This window comes from Mauremys mutica, chromosome 2, assembly GCF_020497125.1.
Source record: "Mauremys mutica isolate MM-2020 ecotype Southern chromosome 2, ASM2049712v1, whole genome shotgun sequence".
In the NCBI taxonomy this organism is placed as follows: Eukaryota; Metazoa; Chordata; order Testudines; family Geoemydidae; genus Mauremys; species Mauremys mutica.
The window spans coordinates 135,475,719-135,498,528 of NC_059073.1; the positions used below are offsets into that span (position 1 = coordinate 135,475,719).

General features: G+C 48.8%; 1 protein-coding gene across 2 annotated transcripts in view; it reads right to left on the bottom strand.

Annotated features, from left to right (window-relative positions):
- Positions 1–558: 558 nt before the first annotated feature.
- Positions 559–22,810, bottom strand: part of LZTS1 (leucine zipper tumor suppressor 1) — a 43,083-nt gene continuing 20,831 nt past the window's right edge. For both annotated transcript variants that reach the window (XM_045007463.1, XM_045007464.1), the window contains exons 2-4: positions 12,346–12,833; positions 8,213–9,034; positions 559–6,522 (exon numbers count right to left, since the gene is read on the bottom strand). In XM_045007463.1, coding sequence (XP_044863398.1) covers positions 5,845–6,522; positions 8,213–9,034; positions 12,346–12,696 — 1,851 coding nt within the window. In that variant the 5' untranslated portion in view covers positions 12,697–12,833 and the 3' untranslated portion in view covers positions 559–5,844. The remainder of the gene's footprint in view (positions 6,523–8,212; positions 9,035–12,345; positions 12,834–22,810) is intronic.

Below are 22,810 nucleotides of genomic sequence, written 5' to 3' on the forward strand. Positions count from 1 at the left end.
GACAGACTGGACAATTTGAGGCTGCTGAAGTAGCACTCATTTAAAGTTGAGGAAGAACTGTTACGGTACTGGCCAGGGACTCAGGCGATCTGGTTTCAATTCCCACCTCTGCCACAGAATCCCTGTCTGATCTTGGGCAAGTCACTTATGGCCACACTTGCAAAGGTAGTATAGGCAAATAGGCACCTAACTGGATTTTTAAAAGCACTTTGGTGCCTTGGGATATTCCAAAGCACCTATCTGCATCCTTAGGCGCTTAAATACCTTTGCAAATCTGTCCCTTAATCTCTCTGGGCCTCGGGTCCCGATCTGTAAAATGGGGATAATAATGTTTCCTTTGTCTGCCTTGTCTATTTAGATTATAATTTCATGACTGGTTATTCAACCACAGGTTGCTGGGCTAGATGCAGGAGATCAGACTAGATGATCATAGTGGTCCCTTCTGGGCGTAACATCTATTAAAAATACCACTTAGAGAGAATGAGGATAGGTTTTACAAAATTTATTTATAATATAAATAAAAACATAAAATTACCATAGTTTACATCAGTCACCAGAAATAACATCTAAAAACCTGCAGAAAAAAGGTAATATCTAATCTATACAGACTAAAACCTGGCCTCTCCCCTTGGGCGGGTGGGACAGCGTAAGAGTGACACATTGGCAATGCATACGGTCAAAGTCAAACACGGCATTGTGCAAAGGCAGCGTCTCCAGTCAATCACATTGTACAGCGCTTGTGGAAGATACAGGGCTGGTGATACAAGGAATTCCCATGGGGTGCCATTGACGTCAATGGGACTGTGCCTGTTGACTTAAATGGGGAAGGAGCAGGGCCTTAATGAGACATGAGCTGGTGCCTTGTGGAAAACTAGTCAAGGGATCTTAGTCAGGAACAATTCTGCTCTTCTTGCATGATGTATCGTTTGCATTTCTTGGTCCATTTGCATCTGGCGCTTACCCATTGGCCTCCAGTAGGTGTGCTGTAGCTCTGCCACAAGAGGCAGGAATTGCTGGGTGGGAAATTCTCTGGCCTGTGTTCTGCAGGAGGTCAGACTGAAATCTGGATTATTCTAGATTGTAGTACCAGAAGGGACCAGGATAAATCACAAGACTTGGCCTTTAGGTTCGGAGTAGTCTTGCTCCATTATAGTTTTTCTTTTGTTCAAATTATATCCTAACCTGTCTTTTCAGAAGATATGGGTAACATCTAGAGCCTAGGGTTTGAAATCTGAAACTGGATCCAAATTTTATAAATAGCTGTTATGTTTCTAATGGGTCTATCAAAAACCACCCTGAACTTCTAGGTGTGCAGAATCCAGATGCAGATGTTGTAGTTTGAGGCTCTCTCTGAAGAGATGTATCATTTACTTCCCAATCCTGTATCTGCACCTGTGTGGTACCCTGGAGACTTCAACGGGGCTCTGTGTGGGTTACTGGATACAAAGCATATGTGTGCAGTTGCAGGCTCAGAGCCTTAATATGCCTGAACTTATCTGTGCACCAATGGGAGGTAAGCTTTGTGTAATGCTATGCCTTATCTGTGGATTGCACTACTTACCTACCTATCATCATGAGGATCTCTCACATCACAATCATGGCCCAATCTTTCAGAGGTGCTGAGCACCTGCTGTTCCATTAACTTGGGTGCAATTCATGGGTGCTCAACACCTCTGAAATTCCAGCCCAGGGTTTGGTATTGAAGAGCAAGCTGAACACCGACACTTGGTGCCACTTTCTTACTGCTTGTTTCCTTTGATTAAAAAAAGAAGGAATCAGCGCAACATTAAAATGTGGAATTCTTCCTAATCAGTGCTGCCCCTTACTCGGGCTGGCTTGCAGGATACAAATCCAGCCCAGTGGCTTTGCATTGGTGGAAATGACGACACAACATGCAGGGGTCACGGAGAATCAACGAATGGTGGATGGGATGGGCCTTTTCCTACCCTTGAGTGTTGGTTTCTGATTTTGGGGACTGCACAGTAGATGGAGTGGTGGTGGTGGCTAAAGACTTTTCTCTACCCATCAGAGGAAAAGACTAGCTTGTGCTGCCCACCTGTTGCGTTTGATCCAAATGTAAATAGTTTCCAGAATGACACTTGGTTTTGCTTTGTTTGGGGAAAAACACAAGGCACAGATTGGTTTCAGAGTTTAGAAGCTGGTAGGCTGGGGTGCTGGAAATAGAATGTAAAGTCCATTCACCTCCAGACCACTGGCTGAACTCCAGCTTTGGCTTAGGAATTGGATGGCTCAGGGGTGACTGCTTCTACCTCATCAGTTTGAATTCATGCCCAGAGGGTCGTGGCTGAATGCTGGAGGCTGTGCACCAGCCCACGTGAAGGGAGTTTGATGGATCTCGGCCCAGTTCCTTTGGGGACTAATGTTCCCACTGCACTAGGCACAGACTGGTCTCCTGATTGGTATGCTTGGCTAGGAGAGAAACCAGTGAACCATGGAGACTGAACTCTCCTCTCATTCCTAGAGGAGCGGGGGCACAGTGGGAAGGCAGCGTGTCAGGGACTCCTGCACTGCTACGGTCAATCCCGTACCTGTTCCGTGGATAGAGGCTTCTAGCTTCTGCCGAGCCAGCTTTCCTGGGCACTAAAAATCTCCATGCACTGAAAAGGCGTTCAGAGGCTTGTGGCTGAGAATTCTGTTTCGTGCCTTCTGGCCATTGCAGGACCTGCCCTCACAACGGGATCAAACTGGCACCAATGTAAGGACAATGAAGCCCAGTTTGCTCGCAGCAGCTTTCGGCAGGTGCTGAGTTCAGCAGAGCTGGTTTACATGCTGGAGTTTTGTAATCCTCCCATGAAAGGCTGGAGAAAGATTTAAGCCCTGGGCTAGAAAACAAAATGAAATCCTTTTCTCCTCCAAGCTCCTGTCACCAGCTGTGCCTAGAACCCACTGACCTAATGGCATGGAGAATAATAAGGCAGTCAGCATTCAATAGGTGGGAACATGTGGGGGAATCAGAGAGAGAGCAGGGAAGCTGCCTCCTAGCTTGACATATGATACCTACTGAGCCAGGTTTCTCCCTGGGGTAGCAACACTGGCTTCAGAGGGGATTCTCTAGAGATGAGCGTGGTTTGGAAATGATAATTTATGCATGTTTTTACTCTGGAGGGTAGATCCTTAAAACCAGCTTCCTGGCTGGCATGTGGAGAAGATGGGACAATGCTAATGCAGTAGCCTTTTCCCCTTGGAAACCTGGGGCCTGATCCCCCATTGCCTTGCGTCTTTTGCAGTTATTTATGCTGGTGCAAAGTGAGTGTAGAGAACTACCATTCTGGTATGGCAGCATTTCATACCCACTTGTCCTGGTGAATGTGACAGTACAGGACAATGGAGAATCAACTCCCTGAGCTCCAACTCTTCATTAGGTCACATGTGAGAGGAGTTTCCCAGGGCTCAGTTTAATCATTCACTAGCATTGGTTCACAGAGCCACCCCCCTCCCTAGCTGTCAGACTTGGTGCCATTCATCCTCTGCTGAGGCCCAGGACTGGAATAATGGAGTGATGCAGGTCAAGATGGAGGTGCACCTGCAGGGCAAAGAGGGAACCACAGTACCAAAGGCTCTTCTGGGGCAGGGATATGACCCAATGGCAGTGAAGGGTGGGACTGTTCAGCACTGCAATATCAGGGGTTATTCTGGGTCAAGACCTGCAGTCTCACCTTGGTGTGGAGAGTCAGAGGTCAGGATCGAGGTGCATTGGCTCAGCTATGTGTGAGGATTTTCTCTCTTTTCCACATTAGCACTAAAATCCAAGAAACCAAAGAAAGCTGTAACTATTTGGTAGTGATTTAGAAGGTGTTTTTTAGGAACAATTGACCCTTGGGCCAGTGAATCTAAAACAAGTGATGGCCAAACTCCAGCAGCTGCCACTTGGTGGATCTTGACAGTAGCCAAGTTGGCCTTGACTCCACCTGTGCTTGGCTAGCACATAAAATATGGAGATCTGAACTGTAATGAGAGTATATTTAGCAGCTGTTGAGGGCCAAGCTTCTTTCTTTCTTTCTAGCCTGAACTTTGATCATGGAATGGGAGGAGGGAACAAAATAAACACAAAAATGACCAAAATGATGGAAAAAATGAGATGGACTGATATTTTGGTAGCTCCCAGCTCCGAGATGAGAGAGACGACGGGAAGAACACAGGGCAGGCTTTTCAAGGAGTGCTTTTGGCTTTGAATTTTATGCACCCAGTAAAAAGTGGGAAGTCTGTAATTCCCAAAAGCACAGACTACCCTCATCCTCCTCAGGCAACCAGACACAATAAGCAGCAAGGAGCTGAGCTGGACTGGTTAAAATCTGTTAAACAAAAAATATTTTAGTTGGAAAGTGGCTATTTTTCCTAAAATGGAAATCTTTGCCAAAAAAACAACATTTTGTAAAAAAAAAAAAAAATTTTTTTTTTTAAATGAAACCTGTAAACCAAACATTTGTGGATTTGGTGTTTTCAGTTTTTGTTTTTTTTCCACCTTTTTCTCCCCTTCCCCTTTTAATGACAAAAGGAGGGAGGGGGCAGGGGCTGGGTTCTAAAACTGAAATGCTGAAAATTTTCTAAACTCATAATTTTCAAAACTGAACATTTGCAATAAAAACGTTTTGCAAAAGCTTTAGAGTAGGTGAAAAAAGGTTCCTTTTGGAAACCTGCCAGATGAAAATTATGATGAAATATTCAACTTTTTTTTGTGAAGACTCTTTTTCAGCATTTTCTGACCAGCTCTGGAGGCGAGACAGTCGGGCTTGTTGAAGTCATGGACCTCGTTGGCATGAAGAAGTTTGGGGCGGCACAAAGATGAACTGATAAGCACTGTCAGCTAGGGCTCCCTGGAGATTGGTTCTACTGGCAGTGCTAAGAACTTGGCAGCATCTTCTAATTTCCAGCCCTTCCTCCAACATAACCACCATCATCCTGCTAGCCAAGGAGAAATGGATGGAGCTTCCTTTGGTCCCTGGTCCTGAACTAGCTAGTTGGGGTGGTCATTCTTGAGGTCATGTTAACCTAAGGAGCGAAGAAGCAGATCTGGGATACTAATCCAAGTCTCTGGCATGGCAAAAATACCACCTTGGCCTGTAGGGACTGGAGTCTGGATGGGTTCCACTGGACTCAAGCTGCAAAGGGATTAAAAACCTGCAAATCCTAGACACCAGAATCCCCTGGAGGAAGATAAATAGATTTTTTGATTGGCTCAGTGTGTTGCTTAGCCCTTGGGCCCGGGCTCAGTGGTTGAAATGAGGCATTATTTCCCGTGGCGCTCAGGAGGAGGAGTGTGTCCCTGGCCACCTTCTTCCAAGGCTGAACCAATGTGTTTGTTACACACTGGAGGGGCCCGGTTTCCTTAGTCACTGTGACCCAGTGGCCCCTTCTGCACCCCTGGGAGATTTTGGCCAGCGTGTCACTTTATTCCCTGATTGCAGAATAATTTGCTAAACTCCTGTTCCAATCCCCATCTCTCTCCACTCCTGTTCCAATCCCCAACTCTCTCCCCCCACCATCCCACCCCCCGTTTCTCAGTCCTACAAGTGGGTGACCAGCATCCTGATGAGGATGCATCAGACACGAAGGGCAGATGCCAGCACGTCACCATTAGCAGGAGTTGCTTTTTTTCACCTCTACAACATGACAGGCAGCTTGGGACACCATCATGGTGCCACACCAGGGGCTCTTGAGCTGGCTGGGCAACCAGCTTGGCTAACACATACACGGCTCATCTGAACTGTATATGGGCTGTCCGGCATGAACAGACCCATGGGGCTGTGCCGCTCAGTCCTTGCCTGAAAGAGACACTCCTCCCCGCTGCTGTGAGGTGGGGCGGGGGAGAGACAGCAAGTCTCGTTAGATCTCGGTGGCTATGATGTCCTCGTAGGGGACATCGGTACCATGGATATCCAGGTCGATGGGCTCTCTGCCGTCTCCCCCCGCAGCCAGTTGCTGGAGCATCTTCTCCATGTTCTGGTTCCTTTTGTACATGTGCAGGTAGCTCTGCTGCAGCTGCTTCTGGTAGTGGATCACCTTCTCCTTCTCCTCCTTCCAGATCTGTCGCTCATGCTGGAAGCCGGAAGTCATCTGCTCATTCTTGTCTCTCTCCTCCTTCAGCTCCATCTTCAGCTTATCCACTTCCCCCTGCAGGGCTTGGACATCCTCCATCATCCCCACAGCTGGGCTGGCAGAGGCCATCCCATCCCTCCCATCGCTCCGCTGCTCCTTGAGGATGGTCAGCTCCGTCCGGAGCTCCATAATCTCCTGCTCCAGCAGGTTCACCTTCTCCCTCAGCAGCTCCGACTCATTTCTCTTGCGCTGGAGCTCGTTCTCGCATACCTCCAGCTCCATGGCCTTGGTGCGAAGGGAGTCTTCCAGGTCCTGGGTTTTCATCTCCAGTCCCTCCATCTTCCCCCTCACGTCCTTCAGCTGGGCTTTCAGGCTGAGGATCTCACTTGTCTTGGCATTGAGCTCCATCTGGGAGTCCTTCAACTGCTGCTTCAAGAGGGAGATTTCGCCAGACTTCTGACACACCTGTGGGTGGACACCAACCAGCCAGTGTTAGGGCCACTGCTTAAAAACCACACACCAAAGTGGTACAAAACCCACCATGTCGCTCACCCATATTCCATCCGATTCCAGTCCATGGCAGAGCTGGGAATAAAACCTGGAGTCCTGGCTGAGAAACTTTCTCTTAGCACAGTTCTACACTACTTGTTGGACTTTTACACCCAGGCACCACCCCTGAATATTGCAAATAGATCAATGACACCCCAAAATAGCTTCACTGAGGTGAAATTCAGTCCCCAGAGTGGGGCTTATGTAGTGCCTAAACTTTGTGCTGGGTCTCTGCAGTGTATGTCAGGATCAAGGCTGGGATTGTCAAAGGAGCCTGTGGGGGCTAGGCACTCAAATACTACTGAAATTCAGTAGGCACTGAGCTCCTACCTCCCTCAGAGCCAGATTTCCAAGGGCTCAGCATCCACCGTTCACCCAAAAGCACAGGGCTACTTTGAAAACCTGGCCCTTAACAGTATGTCTACACAAGCTTGTATTGCTGGGACTTGCGCCAGCATGCTCCAAACAGCTATGTGGATGTTGCAACACAGGCAGAGGCTCCGGGGAACGGTCTGAGCTTGGACCCAGAGCCTGGCTCGCAGCTCGGTGTAGGCACACCCAGAGATTTTCATTTTTGGGGGTTTTCAGTTTAGGAGCAAATCAGTAGAAATATGAAAACAAATCAGCACATGGGGCTGGGAGGGGGAAAGGGCTAAAATCAATTTTGATTAGCTGCCATCCTCTAATGTACAGATTAGTCCATCAATAGCAATGGCTCTGTACATCCATTTGTAATGGACACGTTAACATATTTCATTCATGCTGCAGGGAGGGGAATGCTGCTTGAGTTTTCAGCAGCTTACCTGTTTGTTTTTTAAACGCTATCAGATCAATAAGGAGATTATATAAAACACAGGGATGCAGTGGGAAGGTTTTAATACTCTGATAAATTGACCAAGTCAAGCCCAGGTAGTTACTTAGCATGTAAGTAAAGCAGCTTTATAGTTCCTTGGGGGATGAGCAGGAAACAGTCTAAAGCTGGAAGAATTGTGTGATTGGCTGTTTCATTAACTGAATTATTTTAATAACAGGGTTTTAAAAAATGTCATTGTTGTGTCTTTAAATGATGTGAGATGCCAAGATGTCACAAGGGGCACAGGATCAATCAAAATCAATACGTTACAAAGCCTCCACATGCCCGGCAAGCAAGAAAAACATCTTAAAGGACATAGTCTCTGTATTCTGTGCCCACAAATAATGCATCCACGCACACAGCAGATAACTACCTTCACAAATTGCTCCAACACGACAACGTTCAGTGCAGTATATGGGAGCACAGAAAAACAGGCTGGCAGCCAGAGAGCCCCCTTAATCCAAAGGCAACTGGCATTTATTTCAGTAAGCGCTAGTTTGGGCCTTTGGTGCCTAAATACTAGAATGCTGGAGGCTTCATAAATGCGACAGAGTGTGTGAAAGAGCTCAGCCACAAAGCATTTGTAGACACCAAAAAGGGTAACTGTGCAATCACCTCTTTGCGCAGTTACTGTCTCTGCATGCCTATCTGTGAGTGCAATCTCATACCCATTTTTTTTATTTTTGCAGTCACAGCAATTTGGACCCCCCACTTGTGTGGGTTGAGTGTGTTCAAAACAGAGCACTGCCTCACCTCCCACTGAGTTTCTTCCAGCGCTGGGGCAAAGCTGGTCTTCTCTTTCTCATAGGACCTCAACTTGGTCTGCAGCAGGTCTTGCTCCTTCATGAGCTTCTCCAGCTCCTCACGAAGCTGCTTCTTCTCCTTTTGCAACTGGAACACTTGGAGGTGCAGCACCTGCTGGGTCCGCTGCATCTTCTGAGAGGTTTGCTTGAGCTTGTTGTTGCACTTCTGCTTCAGCCCCTCCAGCTCTTCCTTGCAGCGCCTCTGCTTTTCTTCATAGGCCTGGCAGGAGGTGGCCTCCTTCTCCTCAAAGCTGCATTGCAGTTCCTGCAGCTCCCCTTCCCTCTCCAGCAGTTTCTGCTCCAGCTCCTGGATGGTGGACTCATCTGTGGAGATGGGAGACCGGATGCAGGAGGCTTTCTCGTGGTGGTGGTGGTGGGCAGCTTTTCCAGGGTTGAGGATCTTGTTGCCGCTGTCGGAGAAGGACAGCGCCTTGAGGCTCATCATGTTGCTGTCTTGTATGATAGTGCACTGGGTGATGTTGTGGGCTGAGCCCCCAAAGCGGCTGATGGGCCCCATAGGGGTGACCAGGGGATCCAGCTGGTAGCTGCTGGTGGTGCTGTGGGTTGGGAGGCTGGACATAGAGTTCCTGCCGGAGTCCGACAAACCTCCAGAGCACAACATGGGCTTGAGTTCTTGATCCTTAGCTTTGTCTGGAGGGTGCAGCTGCTGGGAGATGTGGCTGCCATTTTCCGGAGAGGAGTGGAGGATCGCGCCTGAGCGGGGGATCACTGGCTTGAAGGCGGTTGGCCTTATAACGCCCTTCTCTGGGCCCTAGAGAGAAGAGAGATTCTGATCAGTGCATACCCAAGGCCTCAGATCTTACTTCTTTCTGCTTAATCCCGTGTAGGTTTTCTAATGCCACCCTCACAAGGGCAGGGTCCCTGGCAGCTGAGGCTGCAAGGGGGTCCCAGAGCATAGCAGAACCCTGCTGGCTGACTCACTGTGGGGCTGCCCCACTTAGGAGGAGGGCGGAGGGACTGAGGAGGCGGGCAGGAAATTGTGCTGGCCTGCGTTCCAGTGCGTCCCCAGGAACTGAAATTAGAGGGAGGTGTTGGAAAAGGACTAAATTGGCAACACTGCAAGTAACTAGCTGACCACTGGGGGGGGGGGCAGATGGGGGATGTTCAGCATTCCAGAATCAGCTTAGCCTCTAGCCACTCTCCTCCCTTGGGAGCTTCCTTTGCTTCTCCTCTCTCAAGGACATAGCTGCTGTTTGTTCCTAGATGCACTGAAATACCCTGCATCCGCTGGGTCTAAACAGTGCAGCCGGCAGGGGAAGGGATGGTTGCGGTACCTCAGGCTTCTCCTCCCGTTGCTTCCTTGGACGGTGCCCTGGGACAGACACGGCTCCTGGCAGCTCAGCCAAGGGATAGCACTCTCTCTTGGCTCACCCCTGGAGCTGCTGCCTACCCCAATGAGGGTTGGAGCTGTGGGATGGGAACATGCAGGGGGCACGCAGCAATCCCAGTCACTGAAAAGGAGAATGTAGCTGGCTGGTTAATAAATAATTGTCATATTTTCAGGGATCTCAAGTACCTTCCAAAAGAGGGAGGGGACGTTCCCCCCATTTTAGACAATATGGGGAACTAAGGTCCAGAGGTTCAGGAACTTACTCAGGACCACACAGTGACTGAAAGGCAGAGCTGGGAACAGAACCCAGGCTCCTGCTTTCCCCAACAGAGAACACTCCTCTCCCAAAGCAGGGAATGCAGCCCTGGTGCCCAGTTCCCCAGTACCCTGTGCAGTCATTTGCACCAGGGCAAAGCGGGGAGAAAACTCCACCCCTCTGATCGCCTGGCATGTTACACTCAGTTGGCACTGGTGCAAATGGCAAGCCAAGGGGCAGGGTTCAGAGCCTAGGGGCCCTGATCTAATCACTAGATCCTGGGTTCATAACTGGGGTATTGTGACCACTCTTCCTTTCTTTAGGGCTAGGTGGGAGGGGAGTCCCAAAACTATTTGCCTTGTAACATGGGATCGATCATGGTCCAGAGATTGTTTGGCAATAGTGGACAAGCCATGTTCTTGGGCCGACCAGCAGTGGGCAGATAGCCCGTGTCTTGTAGCACTGGGCCAGTCTTTTAATTATTTTGACCATCTGGGGATCACAAGCTTGGATTCCTGAGGCAAATGTGTACTACTGTTTACACAGGGCCTTGCTCTCTTGCTGGCCTGGGTCCCTAGGAGGGATTGTTTGGCTCATTCCTGTCACTGGAAGAGCTCTGCCGTGAGGGCCCTTAAAGCCACACTTGTTCATGGAAATGTTTCAGTGCAGGAGCAGAGGGAAGCTGTTTGTAAACTGCAGCTTCTCCAGCGGCACAGACAGGAACTTGCTATCAATCTAATTCCTGGCTCTGGCCATCAGAGTTTGACTGGAGCACTCAGCTCCTTCGTAACCAAGTTCTTGTTTAAAGAGTAGCAGCTGCCTTGTGAAAATCTTCCTCTAGCCTCCTCTTTATAGACTTGTGTTTCTCCTTTGTTGTACATACATACCCCCTGTTACCATAGTATCTGAGCATCTCACAATCTTTTAATGCATTTATCCTCACAATGCACAGTGAAGTAGGACGCTGCTATTATCTGCACTGTACAGATGGGGAACTGAGGCAGAGAGAGACTAAGGGATGTGCCCAAGGCCACACAGGAATTCTGTGGCAGAGCAAAGAACTGAACCCAGATCTCAGAAGTGCTAGGCTATCACCGTGACTTCACAACAATCCTTCCTCTTTTGTGTCTTAGCTCTACACAGTGTTTTTATTTCTCTTTTCCCTCACTTTCATTGTTACCAGGGCTGGCTTGCTATGTCACAGGCCTCAGTCACATGAACACTGAGCAGCCATGTAGCTATTAGGGCTGGGGGAATCCTGGCAGTTTCAGTTCACAGTGGGGTCTGGCAAATCTTTTATTTGGTTTAAGTCCACACAGGTTTCCCTGCCTGCCTCCTGAGTTTCAATCTGAATTTGAATGAAGGCAGCAACTCAGTGCAAACCTCAGTGCAAAACTCAGCCCAACCAGCTGAGTGCCACCAGGGTTTCCACCTGAAACCCCGAGGCTGCACAGTGACAGCCTGGGACTGGTTTATAGCTCCCAGATAAACTTGAGCGAAGCTTCTCGGGAAACTGGTCTGGGTTTGGAGTTTGTAATGAAATCTCAATGTCAAACCCCAAGAATGGTGTAGTTTAACAATTCTGCACCTCTCTAGTGGTCTTCAATCGGCTGGTGGAATTGGGAATTTTGTTTCAGCGAAGTGACACTCCCAAAGTCAACCAGTGGCAGAGTTGGAAATAGAACCCAGGAGTCCTAATAGGGTGACCAGATGTCCCAATTTTACAGGGACAGTCCTGATTTTTGGGTCTTTTTCTTATATAGGCTCCTATTACCCCCCACCCTCCATCCTGATTTTTCCACACTTGCTGTCTGGTTGCCCTAAGTCCTGACTCTGAGTCTGTTCTAACCACTGGGTCACGCTGACGGTCCTAACCCCTTGTGCTGCCGTAATCAACGGCTCTCCCTTAGGCTGTGGCTACACTTAGCGCTTCAAAGCGCTGCCGCGGCAGCGCTTTGAAGCGCTAAGTGTAGTCAAAGCGCCAGCGCTGGGAGAGAGCTCTCCCAGCGCTGTCCGTACTCCACCTCCCTGTGGGGAATAACGGACAGCGCTGGGAGCCGCGCTCCCAGCGCTGGGGCTTTGACCACACTGGCGCTTTGCAGCGCCGCAATTTGCAGCGCTGGAGAGGGTGTGTTTTCACACCCTGCTGCAGCGCTGCAAATTTGTAAGTGTAGCCAAGCCCTTAGTTAATCTGCAACTGGTCATATCCCACCCATCCCTAGGTCTTCTCTGCTGTAGAGATTTGCCCTGATTTCAGCCGTCGGTGTAGCTGCACCTAATGTAGACAAGGCAAATGGTTATATGCTGCTACTGTATTTGCACAGCTGCAGCTCCACTGGCGCAAATAGAAGGACAGCCTGTCTGCCCTAAAGGCTGCATTAATGCCACTAGCTACTCCACTGGCTGAAATTAGGGCGGGAGCCCCCAGTGCAGACAAGGCCTTAGACACAGTGTGACTGGTCTCTACGTTACTAACCAGTTCCAGCTGATTGGAAAATGGCATCAGTTTCTGGGGAGTGGGTGTGCCAAAGTCCATGCCAGTCGCCCCTGCCTGGCTGCCCAGGTCCCCGCTGGAAAGTGATGTGTAATCCGTCCGGTGGGAGCCATGGGCTTTCTGGCTGACCTTGATGTAAAAGAAGTCCTCATTCTTGTTGCCTTTGGAGCTGGACTTGTGGCTGGAGTCTTGAGAGAAGCCAAACCTCAGCAGCCCATCTGAATACCTGTTCAGCTTTTTCAGGTGGGACGACTTGCGGAGCTTGTACTGGGAGGCCCGGCAGTGCTTGCTGTGGAAGCTGTGGCCGGAGATGAGGCTACTGACACTCCCCATGATGCTCCTGGGCTGATGGCATGTAGAGGAGAGAGGAGACCCCAGGAGTGTCTTCTACGGCGGCGTCCTGGCTAAGGGTGGAGACAGGTTGGGCTGCAGTCATAGCAAAAATCTCGCTGTACCCAGGAGTTGCAAACCTGTGGGAGACAAGAAGTGAATGGAAGAGGATAGAGCAGGGCAATTCAAGTGCACGGATCCATTTCAGATCTCTCTGCTGGGTGCTGCAGGGATCACGGGGGGAGGCCAGAGGGGGAGTTCTCTGGTCTATGCTGTGCAGGAGGTCAGGCTAGATGATCATAATGGTTCCTTCTGGCCTTAAAGTCGCTGAATCTAAGCAGCTGGATCCAATGCCAGTTCGGGCTGGACAAGTGTCCACACCACAAAAACTGCCCCCGCCCCCACCCCATTGCCAGGCTCGGCAGAGGGACCAAGCATTGTTTGGGCTAGAGACTGCAGGTCCCTCTCTCCACTTCCCTAGGTCCAGGCTCAGAAGCACAGAGGGGACGTGCTCCCAGTGTCCCACGGAGCAAACAGACAGCACGACAGGCACCCAACATGGTGAACAGGGAGGGGCGGTGCGCACACACACACACGAAAGAAGAAGTAGCCAAGCTCCCTTCTGGAGTGTTCAGAATGCTGTCTAAAGCCTAATGGTGTCCTAATTCAGCAGCTGGTGCAGCTGCACCAGTGCTGACGGCTAGGGCCAACCCAATTAACTTAGCCGGGGAAAATCTTGGCTTGCTCCAGGGGTCGCCAGTGGCAAGCACTTCTGCAGCTGCACTGACTGCCCACCACCGGTGGCTGATTCGGGGCTATTCCCATATGTGGACAAGGCTTTTCCTTAATGACTTGCAGCCTCTGTTTGCCAGAATGGACAAGGGAAGGAGTCTCGAACCCAGCACTGGGGCATTCTGAAAACAAGATGTCACCTACAATAGGTGCTAGCCAGCTCTGTGGCTCTTAGCTACTGACTCTCATTGTTATCGTACTGCGGTAGCACTGAAGAGCCCCAGTCACAGACCAAGACCCTGTTGTGCCAGGTGCTGTACATAGTCAAAATCATATTCCTAAAGTCCAGCCCTCTGCAAAAACAAACTGCTTTAATGCAGAAAACACATCCATAGTATGTTGGAGGTAACAGAAAGTAGTATGTGATTTCCTGTGGTGGGGCATTGGGCAGCTTTCTGTTAGTCATCCTGACAACCTCCTGGTGCGTTCATTGGTCCGTGCTGGAGGGCTGTTATTACCAGATTCCAAGAAGACTGCTGGGGCTTTGTCTCCAAGTATGGTAGGACATAAATGAAATGGTTCGGCTACACCTGGGGCTCCCGCACATCTGTTTGGAGACCAGTATGAGTGAGCAGAGCTGAGCAAAATGTTTGTCACATGCAAAATGTCTGACCCAAACACAGTTTTGAGTCAGCTCAAACCATTTTGTAAACTCACATCCAATTTGCCAAATTGTTTTGGTCAAGGGAAAAAAAACCCTACACAAAATAATTCAGAGAGAGGCTAAAGGTTCTGTTCTGACATTGTTTCAAATGAAAATGTTTTTGTTTAGCCAAACTTGTTGTTTCAACATTTCTTTACATTTTATTTTTTAAAACCACCAATAATAAAACCTTTATAAAGCTCAAAATTGAAAACATCTTTTGTTTGCCCTGGGACCATTTAAAAAAAACAACAACAAATCCCCGCCCCCCCCCCCAAGAACTTCAGCATTGCCAGCAAACTGAACAATCAGATTTTTGCACAGCTCTGCGTGTGAGCCCCAGTGGAGCTACACCCTCTGCTGGGTGTGTGATGCCGGGTAACTGGCCGAAGGGATGCTGCAGCAAGAATCAGTGTAAATTAAAATACAGGCTACTGGCTCAGATGTGGGTTTTCTTCTCTTGGAACCGGCAACGAACAACCTTCCCATCATCATTCTTCTCTGATTCAAGGAAGTTCCCTTCCTGTAGTTAGCACCGCATCTGCCTCTGTCCCTTAAATATTCATTATGCCATTATATTCACTCATCCCCTGCCTCAAAAGGGTTAGTGAAAATAACACACTGCACTCATCTAGCACCTTTTAGTCAAGGCTCTCAAATCGCTGTGCTCGCTTGTCCTTTTCTTCCACACACGCACACCTCCTCCTCCATGGAGGATCTCAAACACTGTATTGATGAGAACAAATAGGACACTTCCAGAGTCGGCAGAATCACCCACTGTTTAGCAGCCATAGTCCTGCTGGGCCACTCTATTAACTTTACAGCCCAGCAGGCCTGCCCTTTCATCTTGTTCACTTGAGGGCACTTACTGCAGCCAGACTGAAGTCATGCTGCCTTATAGTTCTTTGCCGGTTTTCCATTATGGTCTGAGATAATGTGAGTGCGGGTGTCTGTGTATGCACATTCATCTGTGTGAAGGGATGTATGTGCATGAGCGTGTAACTGTGTGTGAGAATGCATGGGCATGATCACGTGTGTTCACGAGTATGCACGTGAGAGACTGAGTGCAAGAGTGTGTGTGTCAATGCCTGCCTGTGCAGGAAAGCAAGTTTATATAAGTGTGCAGGGTGAAGAAGCTACCTAGTAGCCAGGGCATTGTTAGCTTGTAGCCTGCTGGCATTCCTGCCATTCCTGCCATCCCCGTCACAAAGAACAGGCTGTGACTGAAAGGACAGTAGCGGAGGAAGAGAAGTACAGGGTATGTGCACACCGCAATAAAACACCCGCGGCTGACCTGCGTCAGTTGGCTTGGGCTTGGGCCGTGGGGCAATACAATTGCAGTGTACAGTATCAGAGGGGTAGTCGTGTTAGTCTGGTTCTGTAGAAGCAGCAAAGAGTCCTGTGGCACCTTATAGACTAACAGACGTTTTGCAGCATGAGCTTTCGTGGGTGAATACCCACTTCTTCAGATGCAAGTGAACATCCGGTGCGGACACTTGCATCTGAAGAAGTGGGTATTCACCCACGAAAGCTCATGCTGCAAAACGTCTGTTAGTCTATAAGGTGCCACAGGACTCTTTGCTGCAATTGCAGTGTAGGTGTTCGGGCTCCGGTGAGGGTTGAGAGCCCAGGCTCCAGCCCGAGCCTGAACATCTAGACTGCAATTCAATAGCCCTGCAGCCTGAGCTGCCAGAGGCCAGCCGTGGCTGTTTTATTGCAGTGTAGACATACCATAGAAGGGCTTTTCCCTGGTGGTGAGGAAGGCTCTGCTAACCTCCCACAAGCTGTCTGAATTCCCCGGAGCTGGAACGATGGAATCCCAAGCTCCCTCGCTTTGTGGCATGGTTCCCAGAGAGCTGGATGCTATAAGCCTCAGGCTGGAATATCTCCAAAAAAGGTATATTCCATCCTCTCCTTGGGCAGCCTTTTCCCTTACCAAACTGTGCTCACAGCTTGCATGCTTTCCTGACCATTTAACCTTCGCTTCCCCTGATGCAGCTTAAGCTCATTGACTTCTCCTGTTCCTACTGCCTGAGGGTTTGGCTGCTCTGCAAAGTTAAGTCGAGTTATAACGTGCGTAGACACGAACGCGAGTCCCATCCATATCTAAAAAGCCTTCATTCAAATCTGGCGTTAAGAAGAGGTCAGAGCTATCGGCACAGCAAGTCAGCTCTTAACACAACCACTGTGTTGCGTGGATGCAGGCTGGTGCCAGGAGTCCTCCAGCGCCGCCCCACAATTCGACCCATGTGCCCAGAGAGGACAGAACGATTCTCCCACAATTCCTGGGGAAAGCATTCACAGAGTAGCCCAGCTTAGCATAGCGATAAGAATGGTGGGCTGCGTCCCCAGAAGTCTTAGCAGCACCACACAGAAGCGAGTGCAGCGCCGGTGCGGACACGGCAGCTCGGTGTTATGTGGCAGTCTGGTTGTGCTCACTCGAGTTAGCCTAGCTCCGGAGGAACGACGCGAGCGTAGAGAACGTGTGTTCACTCTGCATGGAAGATAGACCCTATGGAGACCAACTGGCCCCTTTGGGTATTTGCAGAGTGTTCTCAGCTCTCCCCTTAGACACCCAAATCAAACTGTTTTCAAGTGAGGCTGATTCCCCTACAACAACTTATTGAATGCAATGCACAATGGGTTACCCCTCTGCAGCGACAAGACCAGTGAAATGCCATTTCTCATAGACTTTAAGGTCAGAAGGGACCACTGCGATGACCTAGTCTGACCTCCTGCACATTGCAGGCCACAGAACCTCGCCCACCCACTCCTGTAATAGACCCCTGTCCTCAACTCATGATTTAAAAGACATTGAGTTACAGAGAATCCACCATTTACACTAGTTTAAACCTGCAAGTGACCCATGCCCCATGCTGCAGAGGAAGGCAACCTCCTCCCCCGGGTCTCTGCCAATCCAACCCAGGGGGGAAATTCCTTCCCAACCCCAAATCTGGCGATCAGTTAGACCCTGAGCATGTGGCCATGACCCACCAGCCAGACACCTGGGAAACAATTTTCTGTAGCAATTCAGAGCCCTCCCCATGTAGTGTCCCCTCACCAGCCACTGGAGATATTTGCTGCTAGCCACTGCACATCAGCTACATGCCATTGTAGGCAGTCTCCTCATACCATCTCCTCCAGAAACGTATCAAGCTCACATCTTCAACCCCCACTGTAATAAATGTGTTTAAAAACAAAAGCTGCTCCCCCAGCCTTCAATCTCTGCCCCATAGCCGCTGCCTACAAGGCAAGCGCCCCATCGGAGCCCCCTGCACTTAACCCTCCCTGCCCCTATGTAGGAGAGAAGGGGAAGGAGGGAGGATGTGGCGGGAACTCAGCGTGTGTCCAACTCTTTATGAAAAGAAAGGGCCTGGAGCAAAAATAGCCCAGCAATAACCCTGTGATCGATACCCTGAAGCCAGCAGCTCGGCAGAAGTTTGTCTTCTCAAGAGGCAGCTGAGCAGTAGTGGAATTAAGAACCATTGAATCCCTATGGTGATTTCCTCCCCCAGAGTAAATGGCTTCCCCACCATGCTCCAGGCAGGAACAAGCTCCTACTGGAGGGGCAGATTAAGGCAGAATTCTAGGAGGGATCTGTGCTTGATTGAGTAAAAGGAGCCAGAGGGATTCTGTACGTGCCCAGCATCTCTAAGTCTATTGGGGCCCAGAGAAAGGACACAGGAGGGGGCAGATCACAGGACACCTGGGGGCAGGGAACTGGGCCGCAAGGACTGTTTACAGGAGGTTGGGATGTGAAGATCAAGTAATCAAGAGAGGGGATTGGGAGGAAGATTGTTTGCAGGAGTCCCGTCATGCACCTAAATAATTCTTCTGCCCTCCTGGGGCCTTTGAATACTCATAGCTGCATAGAGTTGGAAGAAGCTGCAAATCAATCACTATATGCATTTGTCCCTTTCTTCTGTTCATGGAAAGGTCCATGTTGTTGTTTGCCAGGGAATTCGGGTGAACAATTTTCAACTCATTACCGTCTCATGTTATTACCCAGCACATGACACAGGACGCTCATGAACTGTTCCTTTCGCCCATCCTTTGGGCTTTTTCACAAACAGCAACTAAGCCCTTCTCTAAGCAGGAAAAAATTGCATAACCTATGGTGTGACTTTGAGCCCATCTTATTATGCCAGGCTAGTCCCCTGTGTGGACACGTTTTTCAGACAAGGGTGGCTTTTAATGGTTTATGGCCAGGTCTACACTTAAAAGTTTTGCTGGCATAGTTATGATGGTTAGGGGTGTGATTTTATTATGACACAGCTGTGCAAGTCAAGCCCTACTATAGATGCAAGGGCAGGGACCATCTCTTTGCTCTGGGTTTGTCCAGTGCCTAACACAATGAGCTGTGGGTCCATGACTTGGACTCGTAGGAGCCCCGGTAATACAAACAACAGTAAGAGCTCTTTTGCCACTCATTGATTTTGCTCACTGAACTGGAATAAGCACTGCTGCCAGTGTCATAGCTGCACCTACACTAGGAGGAAGCAGACAAAGCTCTGCCCTTTGGGAAGGGATTTAAGCTGAACCAAAAAAAAAAAACCACCCAGCCACATGTCTTGGAATAAGAGTGTTCACTGGGACTGTAACAGAGTCCTGAGAACCAGCAGCTGAACCAGCACTCGGGTTACTGATAAGAGGAAAGGAGTGCTAATGACCAGCTCAGCCCAGGCTGAGAAGAGCTAACGAGCTAATTAAGCCATTAACTGGGAGGGTAGAAAAAAACCACAGGAAGGCAGTGCTAGGGGAAGAGGGAGGACATGGGAGTGAGCAGACAGGGTGGCCTAGAGTAAGGGAGATCTGCAGGTGGAGAGCTCCCTTTGATGAAGGTGTTGTGAAGCTGCATGATGCTATTGATGGACTAGGACTGTATGGGGGTGGGGTGGAGCAGAGCACTGTAAATAAACTTCAGGCAGGTACCTACAAAAGGAAGGTATTAGTGAGAGAAACCAGGAGTGGGGGGAGCATACAGGGATCATAGCAATATAAATGGTGAAGCTTTCCCATGATGACAAAGCTTAAGAAGAGGGAAGAACAAGCTGCCTTTGGAACTGGCGTATCCATAAACCCTGAAAGTACAGTATCTGATCAGCCTTAATGGTTATTGTGCCTTCTTTACAGTCATGCTTAGCCAAGCTAGACACATTCAGCTCTTTAAATCTCTCCTCCTAAGTCAGCCCCTTGCTCCCTGAGCTCTCTCCAGTTTTCAATGTTTCTTTTAACCTACCTAAAGGGCTGTTGTGAGGCTTAATTACATTTAATGTCTGTGCAGCACTTAGGAAGATGAGAGGAATTATATATGTGCTAAGTATTATTATTATTATTATTATGGTTTGGAGGTATGCAGAGCTGTATACTAATTCCCTTTGCTAGAAAAACAGCTCTTCAAAGCCACTGTGGCACTTGGTTCCCCACAGCAGGGGTATAATGAAGATGTACCCTCTAGATAATTCAAGGGTTGGGTGGAGGGAAAGGGGGTGGGGTACAGGTTCCTGGTGGGCAGAAATTAATCAAAATGAACTAAATTCAGATTCCATGGGAAGAAACAACTGAAAGGGGAAATTGTTTGGTGGCTGAGTCATTCTAGCAGGGCGAACAATCGGGAGCCATTCTGCTTCCTACTGCTTGCTAAAAGCTTTTATGCTCCATGCCCTGGTGTTAAGGTCTCCTTTACCCCTCTGGCTGTACATAAATGCCAGAGTCCCATCACTGAACGTCTTCCAGGGTGTTGCAGGATGAACTCGTCTTTACACAGGAATGAAAGTATATGCTGCTCCCAACAAAGAAAAAAGAAGAGTTTGTGTGCAAAGCAGATGCACGCATGTCCCTCATGGAAATGCAAGGATAGGGTGGAGGATTGCATGGCAAGTGTGACAACACAGTGAGGGACTGCCTGGGACATCCCTGTCCTGAAAAGGATGAAAGACACCATGGCCTCTCTGCCTGGGATAACATCGCGCACATGGCTTTCCTGACACACAGTGAGGAGAGCAATGAAGAGCACTGTGGTACCTAGGGTCCATTTCATAAGTGCAGCTCTAGCAGAGGTAACCTCAGCCCAGTCCCTACCCACTGAGTTGGGGAAGGTGCTCTTCTGGATCATCCATATTGGAGCACAATAGCCCTGGTTAGATTCTTTGATGTAGGAAGGGGGCTCCCTTTTTAGATTGCCACATAGGGCTGTTCATCTAATCTGTCAGCCTCTTCTCAAGGGCTTTGTCCAGTCTGCTTTTAAATGTTCTAAGCCGAGGTCCATCATGGCCTTGGGGAGATTGTTCCACAGCCTGTTTGTTTCTCCTAAATTTTCCTGTACTCAGTTGCATCCTTTCACTCCTAGGTAGACCTCTGTGCACCACCCTAGATAACTCCTCTCCAGCCTAAATGTTCACTGCAGGCCCTTTTCATGCCGCTGTTTACCCAGGCGAGACATATAGCTCTTTTAATATCTTTCCTTGTCTGTCATTTTCCCCAAGTCCTTAATCACTCATATTGTTCTTTGAGCGATTTCCAGACTGTCTAGCACATCTCAAGTGCTGAGAATTAGACACTGTGTTCCAGGTATAGTTAACTTGTACCAGAGCTATGGAGAGGGATTATTATATAAAGGTTGAGAAAAATCCAATTAACTATTAAATATCACACACACACACGGATTGTCATGAGCCAGGAGAAGTGGATTCAACATCCAGCCCTGGGTTTTTCTAAGTTTCAAATTCCAGTTTCAAACTCTTGGTCCTTATAAACCCAAGGGAGGAAGAAAACCCCCAAGAACTCAGAATATCCACTCGAATGCCTGTATCTATTTGGGGAGATTAACGGAAATAAGTAAGAGCCAAGGCCTAAACACTGGAGTTTTTTTCTCCTGGCTGTGCTACATCAAGACAATCAATTTTGGAACCATTCAGAGTTTACTGATTAAGAGAGGTAATGTGTGGAGGAGGATAATTTGCCACAGGGCACAGGAAAATTGGTGCAGAAATTCTGTGCGTGTGTGTGTGTGCACGCACACATATCTGGCCTATGCGTGTGTGTGTGTGTACATGGCAGGTAGCAATCACAGAGTGAAAACCTCCCAACACAGCTATCACCTTGGCAGGGCAAGACATCAGGCAACACAAGCAAAGGAATGAGGAAAAGCAGCCATCATACTTACAGACATAGGCACCTTTGAAAAATCTCAGCCTAACAGATTTTGATGTCTTAAATTTGATGGGAACTTAGCGTCCAAATCTCGTAGGAACCTATCCAACCCATGGAGCACAGGCTTTGAAAGAGAGAAGGCTTTGGCTGAAACACACAGATGCCCCTCTAAAAGGATTGGCTACTCACTAAAATTTCTGTGGTACCCTTGAGCCAAGTTTCTCAATGTGCTTTATGCAGATCAGTAAAAGAAGCCTCGTCATATTCCTATTTTACAGATAGGCAGACTGAGGCAGATGTTTAGGCCAACATTCTCCAAAAAAATGGCCTCTGATTTTGAATGCCCAGTTGGAAGCACCATGGGCCTGATTTTTAAATCCCCTGCAGTGCCAGGTGAGCTCTGGCCACTTGAAAAACAGACCAAAGACCTTTCAAGCAGAGAACCTGTAAATGGAAACAACCACAATACAAGGCCACTTTCACCTTAAGGGGCTTGTGCCAAGCGACAGAAGTCAGTGGCAGAGCTAAGAAAAGAACCAGCAGGTCCCAATTCCAGGGCTGCACATTTAAGCTGAGGAACACCTTTCCTTGCTCAATTTCTGGTGCATCTCTGGGAGATGGTAAGGAGCGTGTGGGAGCCGCTGGGACTTTCCGACAGCTCGGCAAGAAGCATTTAAATAATTCTCATCCCTCCTACGCACCTCTGAAAGTTTTTTTTTTCTTTCCTTTTCATTTAAAAACTAACATTTGAAATATATGGAGGAGTATGCACTCCCTGCGCTTCATTAACATAAAATGAAGGGCCTGCAAACTGACAGGCTGCAGAGAATTCAGAGCAGGAAAAGAAAGCCAGTCTCCTAAACTAATCCTTTTGTGGCTAGGGCTTGGGAAAAAGAGAGAGAGAGAGAGAGATGCTGAAAGTGTGGTGTCTGTATGTGTGCTGGCAATTGTGTGTGCGTGCATGAGTGTGTACGTGTCTGTGTGTGAACGTGTGATGGATCTGTGTGTCTATACATGTGTATGTGATGGAAACCACGTGCGTATGTGCAGTGAGTGTTTTTGAGAGTGTGTAGCAGTGTCAGTGTCTTGGTGCATGTTCTGCGAGGGTGAGCGATGAGTCTGTGATGCTGAGAGTGTGGTGTGTGTTGTCTAGAACATGTAGTGTGGAAGTGGGGAGGTCTCTAGCTGTCTTGAGCATGTCCATGTGCTGCCTGGATGTCTATTGTGTCTTTGTGTGTGTTCTCTATTAGCAGGTGAGGAGAAGTGTGTGATATGAGTGCATGGTGTCTCATTTGGCATATGTTTTTTCTTTTTCAGTGTGTGTGTGTATGTGTGTATTTGGTTCTAGGCAAGAGTGAGGGGTGTGTGTGTGTGTGTGTGTGTGTCTGCAGCAGTTTCTGATGAGTGTGTGGCATCTCTGTGTGTGTGTTTGTGTCAGTGTGCGGTGTCCGTGCATGTGTGATGTATCTGCTCATGTCTGTCTGTCAAGAGCCAAGGAGACATGGCAAGGGCAAAGAGGCCAGGATGGGA